This window comes from Acanthochromis polyacanthus, chromosome 1 (genome assembly GCF_021347895.1).
Source record: "Acanthochromis polyacanthus isolate Apoly-LR-REF ecotype Palm Island chromosome 1, KAUST_Apoly_ChrSc, whole genome shotgun sequence".
Classification (NCBI taxonomy): Eukaryota; Metazoa; Chordata; class Actinopteri; family Pomacentridae; genus Acanthochromis; species Acanthochromis polyacanthus.
In genome coordinates this window covers 16,042,606-16,063,426 of record NC_067113.1, presented here as the reverse complement: position 1 = coordinate 16,063,426, position 20,821 = coordinate 16,042,606, and the positions used below count along the sequence as shown (strand labels likewise).

General features: G+C 39.7%; 3 protein-coding genes across 3 annotated transcripts; 1 reads left to right on the top strand and 2 right to left on the bottom strand.

The window, feature by feature from the left end:
* Positions 1–3,200: 3,200 nt before the first annotated feature.
* Positions 3,201–7,938, bottom strand: zbtb8os (zinc finger and BTB domain containing 8 opposite strand). The gene is made up of 7 exons (XM_022195535.2): positions 7,759–7,938; positions 6,530–6,554; positions 6,323–6,444; positions 5,402–5,484; positions 4,211–4,263; positions 3,818–3,854; positions 3,201–3,726 (listed from the first exon to the last, which is right to left on the bottom strand). Exons 1-7 carry the CDS (start codon positions 7,838–7,840, stop codon positions 3,640–3,642), a joined length of 489 nt encoding a protein of 162 aa, XP_022051227.1. The 5' UTR covers positions 7,841–7,938; the 3' UTR covers positions 3,201–3,639.
* A 27-nt stretch (positions 7,939–7,965) lies between these two features.
* Positions 7,966–16,075, top strand: LOC110952144 (histone-binding protein RBBP4). The gene is made up of 11 exons (XM_022195533.2): positions 7,966–8,125; positions 8,619–8,766; positions 11,369–11,514; positions 12,237–12,410; positions 12,527–12,642; positions 14,093–14,253; positions 14,341–14,467; positions 14,578–14,655; positions 15,006–15,140; positions 15,252–15,362; positions 15,509–16,075. Exons 1-11 carry the CDS (start codon positions 8,110–8,112, stop codon positions 15,569–15,571), a joined length of 1,275 nt encoding a protein of 424 aa, XP_022051225.1. The 5' UTR covers positions 7,966–8,109; the 3' UTR covers positions 15,572–16,075.
* On the bottom strand, positions 15,810–19,743 carry LOC110952146 (syncoilin). Its single transcript, XM_022195534.2, has 5 exons — positions 19,529–19,743; positions 18,760–19,230; positions 17,329–17,739; positions 17,124–17,248; positions 15,810–17,041 (listed from the first exon to the last, which is right to left on the bottom strand). The coding sequence occupies exons 2-5, from the start codon at positions 19,222–19,224 to the stop codon at positions 16,996–16,998; spliced, it is 1,047 nt and encodes a 348-aa protein (XP_022051226.1). The 5' UTR covers positions 19,225–19,230; positions 19,529–19,743; the 3' UTR covers positions 15,810–16,995.
* Between the last annotated feature and the right edge of the window lie 1,078 nt (positions 19,744–20,821).

Here is a 20,821-nt window from a genome sequence, read left to right as displayed (position 1 = left end):
CTAGAAAAAACTAGACTACACCACTGCATTTAACCAAATCTAAACATCGCTGTGGGTATATTTTTGACCCAGCAGATTTTGACATATTTCTAGTAGATCTATATTCAATCTAAGAAAAAAACCAAAAGGCATGATTGTATTTTTGTTTTGCTTTTTTGTCATACGTGCTTCACTGATTACATCGTAGAACATTCAGAGGTGTAGCAGTCATTGGAAACTCAGGGCTGCCATTATATACACTGGCTTTACAACTGGTCAACATGTATTGATTGTTGGTGGACAGTAGAATTCTTCCATCTGTATCCTCATGTACTACATTTCAATTAGAATTTGTCGTCCTGCTCTTGTACAACACTGAAACACATGGAAAAAAAGAGTCAATTATTGTTTAACTAACAAAACAAATAACTGTATGATAACACGAATGGAACTTTAAACTTCTTTACCATCTTTACGAACTGTCTATCAATGCAGACAAAACCAGTAATGAGAGATATCATCATCTCACCTCAAGAATTTGAAGAACTGGACATGTCTTTATAACAGACCACCACTGAACTTCTGAAATTTCTGAAACATTCCAAAATTCAATAAAGAATTGACTGAAAAATGCAACAACCATTGCAGAAGTGAAGCATAAATTGTTGATGTCACTCATATCCGGTAAATGCACTGGACTAGAGGGCTGCACTGCCAATCTTTATAAAATGTTTCTTCACAAATAGGCACCTCTCTGATGGATATGTACAGTAATAACCAACACTGAATACACCGCATGCACGAAACACTTTAATTTGACCAACAAAATGTGTGACTAACAAAAGGTCCATATGTAGGAAACAAAAAGCAAGCAACAAAACGTCCACTCATTTTTAGAGAAAGAAGATCCAGTGATTAGGTTAACACAGCTACAGTTATCATAGTATTAAAGCGCTGTTCATTAAGAATCTAGCCCTATTCAGCCAGAGACCAATCCGAGCCTTTTTGATTTATATAAATAACATGAAAAGTATCAAACTGATGCCTTGTCTGCTATTTTTTGTTTATCCTAACATCAAAAGTAATTTGCAAATGTGTCTCCTTATTTAACAATGCAACAGAGAAGCTTCTAACCCCACATACATACATTACAGTCTGCTACACTAAAATCACTATCAGTGGCAATTCACAACAAAGTAGCAATTATTATGAAGATAAAATGTTAATCTGGTTCACTGGAATCAAAAAAATAGGAAAGTAGTAAGTTTATGAAACTGGTGCATGTTTATGATGAGCTACAAGAACGTGACTAGGTAGAGATTCCTGACATTTCCTAGATCTTTCTTCTATTTTAACTCAAAGTATTCTATTCATTCATTAGTAATAGAAGTAAAGGAATCCATTTAACATTTTTAATACACAAACACGAACTGTGATTATATACTGTGGTAGTAAAATGATAATGTGCACTAAGCGCCATGTTTCTGAATTCTCAGTGATGTGTTTACACCATGGCCAACTGATGTATGGGACAAAACAGTTCCGAGCTCCAGTGATTTGTTACACACTGGTTTCCAGAATTTGACGAGATTGCAATTCCTTTACCATTTACAAGAGGGTACTGTTGTAAACTTGAGCCTTGCTGGTATTCTCTCTCTGTCTCTTTTTCTAACATTGCAGAGACTTCAGTTTGTCCGTCAGTTCAGAATTTCTTATAGTTTTCTCAGTTTTAAATGTAGAATAAATATCCTTTATGATTTACCTAATAGTGGGCTGCACAGTGGAGTAGTGGATAGCACTTTCACCTTGCAGCAAGAAGATCCCCGGTTCGAATCCCGGGGTGGACCTGGGATCTTTCTGCATGGAGTTTGCATGTTCTCCCTGTGCATGTGTGGGTTTTCTCCGGGTACTCCGGCTTCCTCCCACAGTCCAAAAATATGCTGAGGTTAATTGATGACTCTAAATTGCCTGTAGGTGTGAATGTGAGTGTGATTGTGTGTCTGTATATGTGGCCCTGCAACAGACTGGCGACCTGTCCAGGGTGTCTCCTGCCTTCACCCGAGTCAGCTGAGATAGACTCCAGCACCCCCCGCGACCCTAGTGAGGATAAAGCGGTGTATAGAGAATGGATGGATGGATGGAATTTGAAATGATTTCCAATTAATATCTCTTTGAGCACTCGGCTTTCTTAATCTTTACCTCACAAATTAGCCTACAAACATGAATGAGTTAGTGAAGGTCCAGTCCTAGGAGGAGCATTGTGGGTATTACAGAGATATAATACAGTTATCACAGCACAGGGTTCTTTGCTAGGGAACCTGAAGACATATCCAGTGTCCTGATTTTACTCAGCATCTACCTTTCCTTTAGCCGTGTTTATTACAAATATTTTATAGGTTATTTCCATTTATTATATCTTGTCATCAGAGATTTTAATTCAGAGGGGCTTTGCAAAAATATCCAGGAATAACTTGATCAGTCATTATCAAAAATTATTCATGAACCCAGACATGAATAGCATCTACTGACCAATGTTTTGCTGAATGAACTCATCTTACATTTCCTGTTTGACTGCACAGGACTTGCTGTGATCATGCCTGTCAGGTCCCATCGTTCTCCTCTGTCTGCCTTCGAGGTGGAAACTCCAGTTGGATTTGTTCATGTGGTTTGATGGGAGGCTTGACCTGATGAGGAAAGTTCATCAAATCTCAACATGAGATTCATGTGATCACCAAGGACTGTGGCTGCAAACAGCAAGACTTAAACCAACTCTCCTTTTTAAAATTCTCAAATGTCAGTCATTTTAAAAGGTACACATAATATTAAATCTATTTATACATATCTAAAAACAGTGGAAACTACAGTAGGTTTAAATATTAAATGTCCTGACTGGAGTCTGCATGTTGAACACCTGGAATCAGTGATGCATAATAATACATATTCCACATTTATTCATTGACTTGTGTATGCGTGAGCAGGTTCAAACAGCACAAAAAGAAGGGTGAGTGTATTATAATTTCTAATATGCTGCTGCGTAGAATTCAAAATCAGACATTTGTGGATATTTTCTGTTTATGATGCTGAATATGTAAGTCTATGCTCAAGAATTACAGCTCCTGTTTACTGTCCTGCCCTGCAGGATGACCACAACTCCACAAAATATTCAAAAGGAAGATTCTACCTTGAAATAGCAGTGGCCATTAACTCAGCCCCACAAGAAAAACAAAACATTTGTTGATTTATTTACAATGATTTATAAAGCATCAACAGTTTTTTCATAAATAATAGCAGAAAACGTGTTAAACTGGGCCGACAAATGTGCTAAAAAAACACCAGCATCATTTTAAATCTGTGTTTTTCTTTCTTAATAATGGCTGAAAGTAAACAGGTGAATTATTTCAATGCGATATATTTCCCATCATTCCCATTACAAAAAGTCTCATTTATTTTTGACATGATGCATCTTGTGACACGTCAATGTCATTTAAGTAATCTGTAATCAACCAGACAGCTAGATAGTAAACAGTTCATTCAACAAATAGAAAAGCAAAATTCACTTGTCAGTAATCAGTGCCTTACGATAAAAAGGCCACTTAAACTGGCCGTGCAGATTTTCCAGTTCCATCGAACTAGGAGTGTGATCTGTCTCTGAAGGTATCGTCAGATATCAACAATGGCAAATATTTCTGGTTTTTCTTTATCGTGGATCTGCATTGCAGAGTATGTGATGGCTTTCACCTCAGTTCCCTGGAATCACAACACAGGACACAACAGTTACAAGAGTATTCATTGCAGTTATGTACATTTTATTATTAATTTGTAGTTGTGTTGACTCTACCTGTGGATGCTTTTCCACAGAGAATTCTTCACCCCACCTTTTACAAACAAAAGGAAAAATCAGGTGTGTGAGAGCAGCAGCGAGAAAAGTAAAAATGAACAGTATAAGTGACCTTTGTCTCTGTGGAATTTACGCAATCTCTGGTGTACGACAGAGAGAAAGTTTAAGATTTAGTTTGAATCTCTCTTTTCATGTTGATCTTGGAGATCATAGCATGAGTTTAGCAATCACAATGTAAACTTTCACACACACAAAGATAAATCTAAAATAAATTACTGTATAAAATAGTGTTCATTAAAAAGAGTATGCTCAGAAGACTGGATTTTAAACATGTAGTCAGCCCCATTTGCACTCATAACATTCATGTTACTGAGAAGAGGAAACCAAACTTACCCAATGGAGCGAATCTTGAACCGCATTCTATCAATGTGCAAAACTTTGACCTCCTGTTGAACAGATACAACACAAGTGTGAGCCCATAGTAGTGTAAGAAACGAAATACTAAAAGCATAAATCAAGAGTCAGAGCAAAGCCTGTGCTGTTTTGGAAAGACTGATTATATTGTTGAAAGAAAGAGCAAGAAGTTGACGTGTTTATAAAGCCCTGAAAGAGATATTTTAGAGATCCAAGCAAGCTAAGCTGTGAACAGTCAGCAGCAAAAATGTATTTTAGCCACCTGAAAAAAAACCACAACTAAACAAAATCTCTATCAGTTGAACCTCGCACTATATTTAGAATATCTTCACAGCTTCATCTTGCTATCAGGCAGCCTTTTGTAATGGAGCTGAAGCAGTTTTATCTCTTCCTCTCCTCAGAGTTATCAGACTTCACAAAAACATTAGTGACTTGCTGGCACCAAAAACTGGCACCAAAGTTGGGACAATAACACAATTTCGTCAAGTTTAAAGAGAGCACAAGGTAACATAATGCTTCAGTTCTCCTTAAGACAGGTAAATCCATGAAAATATTCTGAAAATATTGCACAATTAAACAGATTTTTTATAGCAGAGTATTTTTAGGTGTCTAAAATATGTTGACCTTGTCCAAAGCAGCTCATTGCTTAGCTTCCACTGAAGCTGGTCTTTCCATCTGTTACTCCAAACTGAAAACATGCCACCCTTGACCTACTGCAGGTTTTATACAGCCCCACTTGAAATAACCAAGCAATCACTTTAAGTTAGAACTGTTGCAAAGTTAAAAGACAATCACAAGTAATTTATTTTTACTAATGAATGGGGTATATTTTACTGTAAATCTTTTACATGTCCGAACTCAAAAAAATATTGTTAAAAAAAAATGGCTAAACAAATATTGAAGACTTTTGAAACTTTTCTGCATCAAACATGTAGATAGCAGATAATGCACTGCAGTGTGATTCCTTTAACAAACAGATGCGGTACTTGTTTTTATGCATTTTGCACACATTGTTAAATGATCGATTCATCTATACATCAAGCAAATCGTGCTATATACAGACAAAAGGCTAGGAAACAGCCAGAGCAACAGACAAACTGGAACAGACAAACAATTATTCAGTTATAAAAGTAAGATGTCACAAACTTCACAAGTGACCAACATACTCACCCTGGGAACAAAGAAAAGATCTGCACAAAACTTATATAACCAGTCATCTAGGAAGTGGAAGAGAAGAGACTCCATGTCTTCACCTTTTGAGAAGAAGAAGGAGATTTTAGTTTCAGTGATGTTGATACAGCACAACATTATGACCGCCTGCCTAATACTGTGTTGGTTCCCCTTATGTTGTCAAAAATGCTCTGAACCATTGGGCCTGGACAAAAGGACGCTGGCAGTGGGTCCTTTTGGTACTCTGGGTTGGGCAGTGGGGTTTCTGTGAGTCAAACTTGTTCCATGGCATCCTGTTGATGCTTGATCAGAATGGGGTCTAGGAAGTTTATAGGTCAAATCAACATCTTGGGCGACTGTCATGTTCCTCAAGATGTTTCTGAATGTTCGACGCTTTTGTGATGTTTTGTGGTACAATTCCATTTGCATGAAGGAGTGTGCTTTTTCTTGGACAATGGGTGCATAAGTCTCATCAACATGGATGCCAAAATCCAAGATTTTCCAGTAGAACACCACATAGAACCAATATGATGGATATTATTCACCTCACTTGTCAGAGGTCATAATGCTGCGGCTGTTTGGTGTATACTGTATACTGACATATGTCATATGAATAAAGCTGCACAAGCTGCATTTTAAGGTTATTTTACAGTTACTGGTCAAACGATTGTCTTTGTGTTGGTCATATTATGTCATCATTGTCCTTTAGAGCCACACCTGACCTGATTACCTCAGTAGCTGAGAATCCGTCACCAGCTGAACAGATCAAGAAGTTTTTCATGCACAATTTAACCCTTTTCAAATCAGAACAATATAAATGAAATGTTTAACTTCCTGTCAAAGGCAGATACTACATTTACATTTTACTTTAGTAGGATTAAAATACTGTAGGTATTACTGTGGCTTGTGCTGCACTCTCACCCTCTGATTCCACTTCAACGGTATCAAGTGGCTCCACTGTTTCTGTGTCGGTCATGTAGCCAAACATTCCCATCGCACACTGCTCAAAGGCTTCTTCTAAAGAGTCTCCCCAGGAGTGGATTCTTAGAGGGGGAAAGATAAAGTTATGAGTAGAGTGATGAAGAGAAACAAGAGGGTTTTTTTACCAAGATAAGAAGACACACTTACTGTACATCTGCTGTGTGATCCAAGTCTGAAATAGAAAAAAAAATAAGGTAACATGAAGAGTTGATTGAAAGTCAGTGATCAGCTTATGGCTGTGCGTAGAAGTGGGGGTATAGGCCACTTGATTAGAGCATAAACTACACTAAAAATATTAGTTAGTTAGTTAGTTATACAGTTATTAGGCATGAAAAGACTTTCTATCAATACACTAATAATAGACACCCTATGCTAGCTGTATTATACAACACTGAGGTTAGGTGCTGATTTGTGGGTTTCAATTTGGAAGTTTAGGGAAAAGTTAAAGGAAACATAACATACAGCTCTGAGGAAAGAAGTCTGCTTTTTTGTTTTATTGCTCAATTTAATGATGTAAAATCATGTTAGAAATCTTTCAACAAAGTCTTAGTGATGTCTGCAACCCATTTTCATATTTCTGAAACCTTTATTCTATTTGTGAAAAAATGCAAAGAAATGGACTTTTTACTGCAGTTTTGTGCATCTAGAATACATGAGACAGGATCAGACTTGAAAAGCCCAAAATATAGACGTATCACATTTTAACCCCTTGATGCACAGTATGAGTCAGGAGATACCCATTTTCCATTGAATTTGGGTCACTTTTGACCCATTTTGTGTATCAAAGGGTTAAAATTCAGTCTCTGATTTATTTGTGAAACCTTTACTTAGTCTGTGAAAATGAAAAAAATGAGAGATTTCACTCAGTTTTTGCATGTAGACCACATCAGAGCAGCAGTCCAGATCCACAATCACTTCATATCAACAAGTCAAATCTGGACTAAAATATGGCAAAGAGGCTAAAACTTAATTTGCAAAAACTTTATTCCATTTGTGTCCAAAAAAGGGACTATTCGCTGCTTTTTCTTACATGTAGATCACATTAGACCAGGTCCAGATTATAACACTGTACATTAACTGGTCAAAGCTGGACTTTAAAGTTGATAAAGAGTCTTTAAAACACAGTCTCTGATTTGTGAAACTTTTATTTTATCTGTAAAAGTGGAAAACAGGGCAAATTTCACAGTTTTTCTAGCATGCAGACCACATTACACTAGCTTCTTATCTAAAGCCACTATATATAGACTGGTCAATATGCAGTAGGTCGTCATACAGAGGCTAAATAGTCTTTAAAACTGTGTCTGATCTGTGAAAGCTAATCAATTGGAAGCTAACTTCAGCGTCGTCTGTATTAGTTATAATAACTTCAGACTTACATTCATATTTCTTGTTGATCGGAGGGTATTTAGATTTGACAGCTTTCTGTGCGTCTGTCAGGTCTAGCTCTCGGTCTTCCATTGTAGCTGTAAGTTAGGTCAGAGTTTTGGAAGCTGATCAACTACACCCCACACCGTGTCCCTCGGTGTGTCACAGTTTACAGCCGGGTTACAACACGGGAAGGGGGAGGTTCCGGATGCAGCAACATGTCCGACGCTGCTGGACGCTGATTGGCTCATCGCGTTCTATGGAGTTGGCGCCATTGCAAGCCACAGTGCTGTCTCCGGAGCGCTCTCCCTCAAAATTACCTCTTTTTTTTTTACTAGTATTAGCTGTTTAACCGGGACGCAATGGCCGATAAAGACGGTAAGGGCGTTCATATTTCCGAACTGGACGACTCAGTGTGTACGTGTGTTGTCCAGAATGGTAGAAAGTCCGAGTCAGGACGGACCGGTGGATGTTGGCGCGCCGGGCAGCATCTCCTTTCATTGTTAGGAACCAGCCAGCCAGCTAGCTGTTAGCCGCCGCTAGCTGCTAACGCCGTGGCTTCACGGGGTTTTTAATTTATGAATGCGGGTTGTTTTATTCCACGTGTATAACGCTTAAGCTTATCCACACGGGTAGATTGGGATTTTTGTGTTCACCGAGCTAACTCTAGCTGCTTGTGCTGATGATGCTTGATCAGTAAAATGAACTTTAATGTTAATTTAACAATAAAAAGACTTCCCTTGTTTGGACAGAACTTTAATGCCATTCGGATATGCTCAGTTCTATTCAGGTGATTTATCTGCTACCTGTTTTTCTTTTTAATTCCTCTTGTAACATGTCTGTGTGTGGCTTGTAAATACTGCCTTTGCAGCGGCATTTGATGATGCTGTGGAGGAAAGGGTGATCAATGAGGAGTACAAGATCTGGAAGAAGAACACACCTTTCCTCTATGACCTGGTCATGACCCACGCCCTGGAGTGGCCCAGCCTCACTGCTCAGTGGCTGCCAGATGTCACCAGGTGAGAGGAGATCTGTGGCACTGTTACAGACACCAAGTCATAACAAGAGACTGGAATGAAATATGTCATTCTTTGAGGTTTTCCTGGCTCAGAATAACCCTTTTGGAGATGACTATGCAAAACAGCAAGAACTGCCTGCATACAGTGAAGTAGGGCTGATTGATTTGAGAGAAAGTGTTGACTTACACACATGGACAAAATTGTTGGTACCCCTCAGTTAAAGAAGGAAAAACCCACAATTCTCACTGAAATCACTTGAAACTCACAAAAGTAACAATAAATAAAAATTTATTGAAAATTAAATAATCAAAATCAGCCATCACTTTTGAATTGTTGATTAACATAATTATTTAAAAAAACAAACTAATGAAATAGGGCTGGACAAAAATGATGGTACCCATAACTTAATATTTTGTTGCACAACCTTTTGAGGCAATCACTGCAATTAAACGATTTCTGTATTTGTCAATGAGCGTTCTCCAGCTGTCAACAGGTATTTTGGCCCACTCCTCATGAGCAAACAGCTCCAGTTGTCTCAGGTTTGATGGGTGTCTTCTCCAAATGGCATGTTTCAGCTCCTTCCACATATGTTCAATGGGATTCAGATCTGGGCTCATAGAAGGCCACTTTAGAATAGTCCAACGCTTTTCTCTCAGCCATTCTTGGGTGTTTTTGGCTGTGTGTTTTGGATCGTTGTCCTGTTGGAAGACCCATGACCTGTGACTGAGACCAAGCTTTCTGACACTAGGCAGCACATTTCTCTCCAGAATGCCTTGATAGTCTTCAGATTTCATCGTACCTTGCACACTTTCAAGACACCCTGTGCCAGATGCAGCAAAGCAGCCCCAAAACATTACTGAGCCTCCTCCATGTTTCACCGTAGGGACAGTGTTCTTTTCTTCGTATGCTTGGTTTTTGAGTCTATGAACATAGAGTTGATGTGCCTTACCAAAAAGCTCCAGTTTGGTCTCATCTGTCCAAAGGACATTCTCCCAGAAGCTTTGTGGCTTGTCAACATGCATTTTTGCAAATTCCAGTCTCGCTTTTTATGAGTTTTTTTCAGCAGTGGTGTCCTCCTTGGTCGTCTCCCATGAAGTCCACTTTGGCTCAAACAACGACGAATGGTGCGATCTGACACTGATGTACCTTGGCCTTGGAGTTCACCTTTAATTTCTTTGGAGGTTGCTCTGGGCTCTTTGGATACAATTCCAACGATCCGTCTCTTCAATTTGTCATCAATTTTCCTCTTGCGGCCACGTCCAGGGAGGTTGGCTACTGTTCCGTGGGTCTTGAACTTCTGAATAATATGAGCCACTGTTGTCACAGGAACTTCAAGCTGTTTAGAGATGGTCTTATAGCCTTTACCTTTAAGATGTTTGTCTATAATTTTTTTTCGGATGTCCTGGGACAATTCTCTCCTTCGCTTTCTGTTGTCCATGTTCAGTGTGGTACACACCTTTTCACCAAACAGCAGGGTGACTACTTGTCTCCCTTTAAATAGGCAGACTGACTGATTATGAGTTTGGAAACACCTGTGATGTCAATTAAATGACACCTGAGTTAATCATGTCACTCTGGTCAAATAGTTTTCAATCTTTTATAGAGGTACCATCATTTTTGTCCAGGCCTGTTTCATTCGTTTGTTTTTTTAAATAATTATGTTAATCAACAATTCAAAAGTAATGGCTGTTTTTGATTATTTAATTTTCAATAAATTTTTATTTATTGTTACTTTTGTGAGTTTCAAGTGATTTCAGTGAGAATTGTGGGTTTTTCCTTCTTTAACTGAGGGGTACCAACAATTTTGTCCACGTGTGTATGTGGCAGATGTGCTTTGCAATATAATTTAGGGCCAAGCTTCATTTCAGTATTCACTGTGTAATTGGTTTAAAACAAATCACGGGGCTTACCACGTGAGATACCATCAAAATATTAGACGTTCTGTATTCCAATGCAGTGAGATCTTAAATTACTTCCAAAATGTAGTAACTATTTTTTTTAAAGGCACAGATGATAAATCAGTGATCACAAACACTGTCTGTTAAATATATTGCATTGTCTTTTTAATTCTCCTTTTTTATGTTGTTGTTTTTAATGTTGCTCTTTTTAATGTTTTTTGTGTGTAATTGTGTATCTTGCTTGGTTGTCCTTTTAAATCTGCTTGTACACCCTTTAAAATTGCTCCCTGGGGACAAATATAGTTATTTGAATTGAATTGAATAAAGCAGGAATAATATAAAGCATCAAGTCATTTTTAGAAGAAAATTACAGAAACTTACTGTAAACAATTTGACAGTCGTACAGGTGGGTCATTCATGACTCAGAAATAGTACTTAGGAATTGCAGATTTTGCAATAGAAGTAATTTATTAAAACTGAGTCAGACTTACAGCTTCCATATTGTTTAGCCCTATAATAAAGGCATAAATCTATGCATTTTCCTGTTATTTCTGACCATTTGAGGTCAAGGTCAATAAAGCTTGAAGGAAGAAATGAAGGAGCATTTGACAAACCTGATTTAAAGAAATCTTTGTCGGGTGCACCAAAAAAAAAAAAATCACCATGCAGGAAAATGCCCCTAACTGTAATATGCCTCTCCACAGGCCGGAGGGGAAAGATTACAGTGTGCACAGGCTGGTTCTGGGGACACACACCTCTGATGAGCAGAATCACCTTGTAATTGCCAGCGTGCAGCTCCCAAATGATGATGCCCAGTTTGATGCCTCACACTACGACAGCGAGAAAGGAGGTGAGAGATCATTTCTGCACCGAAAGCTTGTGTTAGAAGAACAAATTATGTGTTGTGCCTAGCTGATGTAGCGCCAGATAAATGGGTTGATGGGTAACATATGAAGAGTTCATTTGCAAAAACAGATAACTCTGTTTTGATAAATTGTCAGAAAACCTTATATTATATTGTTTACTTGAGATAATATCAATCAAACTGAAGATTTGACTCAGTAGAAAAATACCTGACAAAATATAGAATAAATAAATTATTAGTGTTATTATTATTATTATCTAAAGTAAACAATAAAAAATGAGTTTTCTGAAAATTTATAAAAACGGAGTTACCTGTTTTTGCAAATGAACTCTTCATATGGTCTCTAATAACGTATAAAAACATAGTGTACATAGAAATAGAATGCTAAGTCACGTTGATTAAACAGAATAACGAATTGTGTCAGCTAGGCCAAGGGTTATTCTATTTTTAGTAACTGTTGTTTAGGTAGTCAAAGTTGTATTTTAGAATATTGTGGCTCACAGTTCTGCTCAATGAATGAATGAAGTTAAATTTTTTTGAAATCTTTAATGCTTCAGAAATTGAAGGTATGTATGTCTGTTTAGATGACCTGTTAGTCAATAAAATACACTGAACCATGCATACAATATATCATTTAACATGCGTAGTAGCAAAGCATTTTGATGTGGACATGTACAGTCACCGTCTTCTGGATTTGTTTATTTCAGAGTTTGGAGGCTTTGGATCTGTAAGTGGGAAAATAGAGATTGAGATTAAGATCAATCACGAGGGGGAAGTTAACAGAGCTCGCTACATGCCTCAGAATCCCTGCATCATTGCCACCAAGACCCCCACCAGCGACGTGCTGGTCTTTGATTACACAAAGCACCCCTCGAAGCCTGGTAGGATTGCAGCACTTTTTGTGATGAGTTTCTGAAAGTATGCAACCCATGTTGTAACTGAAACTTGAGACTCTGCAGGTTTTTGTAACAGTGTTGGTTTTTTATTTGTATTGAAGACCCTTCTGGAGAATGCACCCCTGACCTGCGTCTGAGGGGTCACCAGAAGGAGGGCTACGGCCTCTCCTGGAACCCAAACCTCAGCGGCTGCCTCCTCAGTGCTTCTGATGACCATGTAAGCGGGCTGTAGCGACGTACCTGACTTACTCTTTTTAATATCGTCCTGTCTTTCTCTACTTTGTCGTCCACTTTCCTCTACTTTTTAAATAATTTTCTACCATAATTTCCGGGCTATTAAGCGCACCTAAATATAAGCCAAGCCCACTAAATTTAAAAAGAAAAGTCTTTTGTACATATATAAGCCGCAGATGTCCGCATTGTAACATGAGATATTTACACAGATTTATTACCGCCCAGAAAAACCTCGTTTTCCAGAAGGTATTGTTTTGAGCTGCATGGTCTTGCTTGCTTGTTTGTCTGTAACAATTTGGTTTCCGTGCGATAACTCGATAAGATATTGATGTAGCCTCACCATATTTGGTACACAGGTGTATCATAATAAGATACAGGTCAAGTTCGCATTTGGTGACCTTGACCTAATTTTCAAGGTCACAGGGGTCATCTTTGTAAATGTGGTGTCCGCTGTCACTGGCTAATGTCCATGACATACAGATGACCTCGCCGGGCGGTCCAAGTTTGGTAAAACTTCTTGTTTAAAGTTTTAATCAAATAAATGTTTTTTTCCCGAACTGTGCCTGTAACACGGCAGCAACAAGCATTGAGTCAGTTCATGCTGCTGTCTCCGTCTCACCATCGATTCATTGATGGCAAGCTTACGTGCGGCAGCTCTATTTCTTTCTTCGACCGGAGATCGATTGCTTTTAACCTACAAGCTACATCATATGCATTTCTTCGTGTGTTGTCCATGATGAGAGTGTGTGCATGAAGCACAAAATGACTGATTTGAAGAATTTAGTGTGAGTGCGTTTGATTTCATTCGATCAGTTTCCTGTTCTGTAATTTCATTGGTCTGATGTGACGAGGCTAAATGAATTGACAACACAAAGCTTGCCCGTAAAAATCTATACCTTGGCCGCATCGTTGTATAAGCCGCAGGGTTCAAAGCGTGAGAAAAAAGTAGCAGCTTATAGTCTGGAAAGTACGGTAATTACTGTTACGAAACAAATCGTATTGAAATGTTGACCTGCGGGCTTCACAGTGGAAGAGTGGTTAGCAATTTCGCCTTGCAGCAAGAAGATCCCCGGTTCAAATCCCAGCCTGGGCCTGGGATCTTTCTGCATGGAGTTTGCATGTTCTCCCTGTGCATGCGTGGGTTTTCTCCGGGTACTCTGGCTTCCTCCCACAGTCCAAAAATATGCTGAGGTTAATTGATTACTCTAAATTGCCCGTAGGTGTGATTGTGTGTCTGTATTTGTAGCCCTGCGACAGACTGGCGATCTGTCCAGGGTGTCCCCTGCCTTCACCCGAGTCAGCTGGGATAGGCTCCAGCCTGCTCCAGCACCCCCGCGATGCATAGAGAATGGATGGATGTTTATTAGCTTTCGATTAAAAAACTCCAGGTACATTTTTTTATTTTAGATCATCACTATCTGTGTATTCTTTAGACCATATGCCTATGGGATATCAGCACAGTGCCCAAGGAGGGAAAGATTGTAGATGCCAAGACCATCTTCACAGGCCACACCGCTGTGGTGGAGGACGTCTCCTGGCACCTCCTCCACGAATCACTCTTCGGATCTGTCGCAGACGACCAGAAACTCATGATGTAAGCAGCCTGAGAGATAACTCGTGACAAACAAATGTGTTGTTCAGTTTCACTGAACAGTGGTGCTTCTGTCTGTTTTTGGAACAGCTGGGACACACGGTCGAACAACACCTCCAAACCCAGCCATGCAGTCGACGCCCACACCGCCGAGGTCAACTGCCTGTCTTTCAATCCCTACAGCGAGTTCATTCTGGCCACTGGCTCTGCAGATAAGGTGGGTCCGCTCTCTGTACAACGATTCACAGCATGTTGTTGTCGGCTGATGCACCATCTGTTCTCAGTTTGCATGAGTTGTATCAGTTGAAGCTGACTATTTTTTTGCAGACTGTGGCACTTTGGGACCTGAGGAACCTGAAACTGAAGCTCCACTCGTTTGAATCTCACAAGGACGAGATCTTCCAGGTAAGAAAGGAGCTTTTGTTCAGTCGAATCAGTTGAAGTGTAGTTTGTAGCAGCTGCTTTAGAGTTGTGTGGGGGAATCTTGGCCATCAAATTAGGCTTAAGGGGGTGATTCATCTTACTGACCGCATTGTGGAGTGTGGCCTGGCTGCCTTTTAGCTGTGGCCTAAAACTAGCTTGTGACAATATGAGGGAGTATAATTTACTATGACATGACTCAGAGGAGGATTGTAAACAAAGGAATGATCACAGAACAAATAAGCAGCAGCCAGCCAACTGTTCGACTGTTGGTTTGGTATTTACGGAGGTCTTTGTAGCAGAAACGTAACTCGTAGCCCGTCTCTTATCCAAAGGTTCAGTGGTCTCCTCATAACGAAACCATCCTGGCCTCCAGCGGCACCGACAGGCGGCTCAACGTCTGGGACCTCAGTAAGATTGGAGAGGAGCAGTCACCAGAGGATGCTGAAGATGGCCCTCCTGAGCTGCTGGTGAGTCGCAGCAGTGACGATGATGATGGTTAACGCTTCAATTTAAGGTTTGTGTTTCTGTAATTGAGTCGTATACATTGTTCTAATTCCTTCTGCTGCGCTTCTCTTCAGTTCATCCATGGCGGACACACAGCTAAGATCTCAGACTTCTCTTGGAACCCCAACGAGCCGTGGGTCATCTGCTCTGTATCAGAGGACAACATCATGCAAGTGTGGCAGATGGTAAGAGCTTTGTGTTGGGAATGCCATAAAAACAAAAAGAATGAACATCAGACACACCATGCCGATCATTTCAACACTAAAACTCATTTATTGTAACATAAGTTCAGAGATGAGGTGTATATTCTTATTTATGTTGTTTTCTACAGGCTGAAAATATCTACAACGATGAGGACCCAGAAGGCGCTGCAGATTCAGAGGTCCAAGCATGAGTCCAGCCTCCACGTCTCTTCTTTCACCCTGCTTGTTCAAAATGGATCCATTTTCCAGAGCTGGGTGCATAAGCAGTAAAGTCTTTTTAAAACACCTTTTGGACAGCGGTGTTTGTAGAAAGTGAAAGAATAAAATGCTACGCTGTCATATTGTGATGTATTTAAAATACGGTCTGTACTGGTCTGATTTTTAGGTCTTTCAGTTTTTTAAACTCAATCCTGACTCATGATGAAACCGTCAGACGTGTCCATCATCAATCGGGTTGTTTTTTTTTATCCTGATTAGTCTTGCAGAAAACATTTCTACTGAGATCCATTTTGAATATAATTGTACATACTGTAGGGCTTTCTTTTTCTTTGCTTGATATTTGTAGTATGACTTTTCCAGATTGTGCGTTGTGTCCCTTGTATGTGATTTTGTTTTCTCTACATTTTATGTTCTTCTGTGCTGCATTTGATCTCTTGTGTACTTAAATATATTCATAATAAAATATTTACAGTAAAGCTGTTGTTCCTTCTCTGCAGTTGGAAATTGCATGCAAATGTATTATTTTGTAAAATACGAATAATAGGGCTATAAGCATATATCCACATCTGCATTATTTTGCATTTACACTCAACAAAAATATAAATGCAACGCTTTTATTTTTGCTCCCATTTCTTTATGAGATGAACTCAAAGATCTAAAGCTTTTTCCCACATACACAATATCACCATTTCTCTCAAATATTCACAAATCTGTCTAAATCTGTGATAGTGAGCACTTTTCCTTTGCTGAGATAATCCATCCCACCTCACAGGTGTGTCATATCAAGATGCTGATTAGACACCATGATTAGTGCACAGGTGTGCCTTAGACTGCCCACAATAAAAGGACACTCTGAATGGTGCAGTTTTGTTTTATTGAGGGGAGGGGGCATACTCACCTGACATGTCATCCATTGAGCATGTTTGGGATGCTCTGGATCGGCGTATACGACAGCATGTACCAGTTCCCACCAATATCCAGCAACTTTGCGCAGCCATTGAAAAGGAGTGGACCTCCCAATAAAACAAAAGTGCACCTTTCAGAGTGGCCTTTTATGGTGGGCAGTCTAAGGCACACCTGTGCACTAATCATGGTGTCTAATCAGCATCTTGATATGGCACACCTGTGAGGTGGGATGGATTATCTCAGCAAAGGAGAAGTGCTCACTGTCACAGATTTAGACAGATTGTGAACAATATTTGAGAGAAATGGTGATATTGTGTTTGTGGAAGAAGTTTTAGATATTTGAGTTCATCTCATAAAAAATGGGAGCAAAAACAAAAGTGTAGTGTTTATATTTTTGTTGAGTGTAAGTTTTTCTTTAACATTAAATGTAAATACAGTGCTGTAGTTTGGTCAGATGTAACTTCTCTGGTTAGTAACGGTCAGTGGAGCATTAAGGCTCTTCCTCTGCAATAGTTTCTCTTTGTTCATCACAGCCTCTGTAAAACAAAGCATTTGTTGTTTATCATCCAGATGCTCACAGATTGTAAATTGAAACCGAAAAGATTAGAGGGAACCTACCTCAGAAATGTCAGCTCTGTTGAAAGCCCGTCTGTAAGATCCTCTAAAGCTGTCTTAGATTTTCTTTGAATTTCAAACTCCACTTCTAGATCTCTCAGAGTCTCTTTTAGTTTCTGTACAGTCTCCTGCGCAAAGTGGGAGAATGCTAGTTTTATTAAGCATCTTGACTTAAGTTCTACTTGACATAGGATAGGCTGACATGTACCTTGTGTTGTGCGATGCTCTCCTGCCTCTCATTCTCCATCAGAGTGATCCTCTGTTCCAGACAGGATCTTTGCACCTCCAGTCTCTGGATGTCCTCTGTGAGAGGCTGCAAACTGGCCCTCAGGTCCATTGCTTGTTCCCTGCTCCTTCTCAAAGCCTCCTCACCAGCCTGCCTTCTCCTCAGCAGGGCCATGAGGCGAGGCTCGTACCAGCCCTCCAGTGCCCTCACGCTGCCGCTGAGCCTCCGCTGTAGCCTGATGGAAGCCTGGCGGCACTGGCTGACATCGCTCATGGCCCTGGGCCTGCAGAGTTTAGTGGCCCTGTCTCTGAGCGCATTGAGCTGGTTCTGGTGGGCCTCCTGCAGCTGGGACAACTCCTGGGTCAGACTTTGGATATGGGCCTTGAGCTCCTCCTATGAATAGATGTACAGTAATTCCCAGATGCATTACAGAAAAGATAATTGTTCATTAAATCTGAAATTAAAGGTTACCAGGGTTCCACGTTCTAGGGACTGTAGATGGAAATGATCCAAAGTTTCTTTGCATCAGACTTTCTATGCATGATCCCTGACAAGTCAATTTAATAGACACTGAAAACAGAGCAGTACAGGAGAGGACAAACACTTCACAAAGATTATGTTTGGCTTGAAGTGGTTTAGGCTGACACCACAGTTGATCATAGCACCCTCCATGATGGTACACAACCTATTTGATAACCGACAAAAATGCCACACCATCTACACAATACTGATGCCAACATGCTGCCAGGTTCTCATAATTTTTAGATTTGTTGAATAACTAAAAATAATTAATAAATACATTTAAAACAGTATTAAATGTATATGCTACATGTTTACTTCTTTATAATTTTACAAATGTTCCATTAATTCACCCTATTACACTGACATAAAGATTATAAAATAATGCTTTTTACTGTTGTAGGATGTACAAAATGTTTAATAAATTGAAAGTGGTTTTTAGTTGCTGATGGCTGTTGTGGGGAATCATAGTAAAAGTGAGATTTATATTTGTATATGTTCTAGATACTGTTTATTTCCCCACACAGCTGCACAGTAAATAATAAATAGGAGTATTATAACTAAACAAAAGGAAGTAGAATTATCCTTGAAACAGTGTAAATACAGAGTTTTCAGCATGACTCATGATTTCAGATACTCTTTCAGTTTCAGCAGTATTTATATACTTTGGATGGGAATGATTTGTCTTCTGCGGGATGCCTTAAATTCACGACTGACCATCTGCATTTTTAGCTAAATTAAAGTGTTGCAAAACCAAAACTTGAAACTAGGTTCCATTGGGATAAATCTTGCTTGCTACCGACTGCACACACAACCAACACCAACATCATAGATAATAAAGAATAACACTGAATAGGGATACTTTGGAATGACAGTAAAACCACAGGTCCTTACCTTTGTAACAGCAGACTGAGCCACTTCGTATTCACGTGCAGCCAGCGTCACCTGGCTCTGGATGCAGTCTCTGGTCGTGGCAAACAGTTTCCTCTTCACCTGCTGCACTTCTTCATAAACAGCAATATAATCCAGCTGAGCCAGAGTGAGCAGTTTCCGTGTTCCCATCAGCTTCCCTCTCAGGTGCTCCACAACTCGCTGCATGGGTTCCTGCAGGAGAAGGAGCTCTTGGATCAGCTCTTCTCTCTGCTTCTCCAGTAGAGACACTTGCTGGATGCAGTGCTCGAAAAATTGTCCCAGATCGTCCATGTCCACCTGGTCCATCTGTACTATGGGGTGTTGTGTGCGCTCATGTACAGGGAAGGCGGTCTCTGTTTCAGAGTCAGTACGGCTGCTTTGTGTGATGTGTGAGTCCTGAGTAGATGTCGTGTCTTTTCCATCCTCTGCTGATCTTTGATTTTCCATGACAAGCTAAGAGGCATGGAAAGAATCAGAGAGAACGAGCTGACTGCCTTTAATCTACTATTAATCAGATCTAACTGATGAGACTGTGGCTTTGAAGACACTTTAACTTGATCAACCTGTATAGTCTGTTTTGCATATCAGGGGAGTGTAAGAAATAATGAAGAGTGACTGCTATGACAATGGAGCCACATTTACACTTCTGATAGCTACTAATCTAAAAAGAACCGCCCAAAGATCACACACAGGAGAAACTATATCTCTTACTAATGAGTAACACTTCAGATTAGCATGTATTTGTACTTACTTTTGTTGGAGGTGACAGCCGGGACAGATGTTCAGACAGCTATGAACACAGTTTTCCTCTGGCATTAAGGAGAGCTCTGGAGTGTGTCTGTCTCCGGGAAAACAGAGGCACACTTTATGTTTATTAATAACACCGGAGGCACGGGAGAAACTCTATCTAAGACCCTCTCAAACCCCCCACGGGGCATCAGCAAACTGTGTCAGTGCTGGGATCACACTGGCCTACATGCTCAGGATGCATCAGCTAACACGTCTGGACCAGCCTGGGCGTCACACAGGGCTATATTTAAACACTTTCACAGCTTGTTTTTATCTGCATTTGGGAAGGTGGTTACGTCATGATGGGAAGCTGTTTGAGCCATAACTTTCCTCACCTTTCTACAAAACATCCTGCCTCACTCCACAGGCAGAGGCTGCAGCATTAGCAGGCCCGTGCTTGCTTTTCTTTTGATAGCTTCCTCCAGTATTAAGCTCAACTGCCCATAAAGTTTGCATGGTTCATACACAGTGTTTGTTTCCACTGTTTTGCATTCTGCCTTATTACACACACGGATACTCCATCGCACACGAGAAGGCAAAAGGAAGGATTTTACAAGAGATGTGAAGTAAATAATCTATAATTTATTATCTAATAAGCAATATTCCACATTAACAACACACTAAAATACAGTTTAGGAGAGTCTAAATGGTAAAATTATACATAAAGCGGTATGTTTATACAAAGTGCCTTTAATGTGTTTACATCATCTATGGAAACAGAGTGCCATTTTCACTCATTTAGTTAAATTAGTCAAGCTTATCTAAACTGCTGCTCCATCCTGGGGAAAAGCATGCATCTCCAAGTTTGGTGATTTCATTATTTCCCCACAAACTAAAGAATTTGCTATTTTTATGGATTCAGAATTTACTAACATTTCTTTAGACAAATCTGCAATCATGCATAACCAGAAAGCTTCAAACAAGCCTGTTATTTCTGTGTAATGTTTTGAGATACATAGTTTTCACAGGACAATCACACGTGTGCAAGTTGCTCATTTACTCTTGTGTGTCCTATATAGAGGTGTTGTTAGGATCCGGACACCATGGGCCCTGAGTTTGACCCCCAAATCTTTAGATTCTAATTTAATAATTGCATCAATCTTAAGTTAAATACAATTTATAAATGAAGTCGTTCGTAACATAAGTGTGAGACACCGTGTTCTAGATAAAGTTAGGCCGCCCAACTTTCTTCCTGTAGTCATCATGTTTCAATTATTAATATCACAGTGAGTGCAGACCAGCTCGAGCAGCGGCC

What these genes read in the sequence shown, in the direction of transcription:
- zbtb8os (XM_022195535.2), bottom strand. Translation starts at nt 7,840, where the DNA reads ATGGAAGACCGAGAGCTAGACCTGACAGACGCACAGAAAGCTGTCAAA. An exon ending in GATCAACAAGAAATATGAAT is followed by an intron (nt 6,555 to 7,758) that starts GTAAGTCTGAAG and finishes TTTCTATTTCAG; the next exon opens with ACTTGGATCACACAGCAGAT. An exon ending in CTGTGGAAAAGCATCCACAG is followed by an intron (nt 3,727 to 3,817) that starts GTAGAGTCAACA and finishes TTGTGATTCCAG; the next exon opens with GGAACTGAGGTGAAAGCCAT.
- LOC110952144 (XM_022195533.2), top strand. An exon ending in TCAGTGCTTCTGATGACCAT is followed by an intron (nt 12,643 to 14,092) that starts GTAAGCGGGCTG and finishes TGTATTCTTTAG; the next exon opens with ACCATATGCCTATGGGATAT. An exon ending in TCATGCAAGTGTGGCAGATG is followed by an intron (nt 15,363 to 15,508) that starts GTAAGAGCTTTG and finishes TGTTTTCTACAG; the next exon opens with GCTGAAAATATCTACAACGA.
- LOC110952146 (XM_022195534.2), bottom strand. Translation starts at nt 19,224, where the DNA reads ATGGAAAATCAAAGATCAGCAGAGGATGGAAAAGACACGACATCTACT. An exon ending in CTCAGTCTGCTGTTACAAAG is followed by an intron (nt 17,740 to 18,759) that starts GTAAGGACCTGT and finishes ATCTATTCATAG; the next exon opens with GAGGAGCTCAAGGCCCATAT. An exon ending in AGAGCATCGCACAACACAAG is followed by an intron (nt 17,249 to 17,328) that starts GTACATGTCAGC and finishes CACTTTGCGCAG; the next exon opens with GAGACTGTACAGAAACTAAA.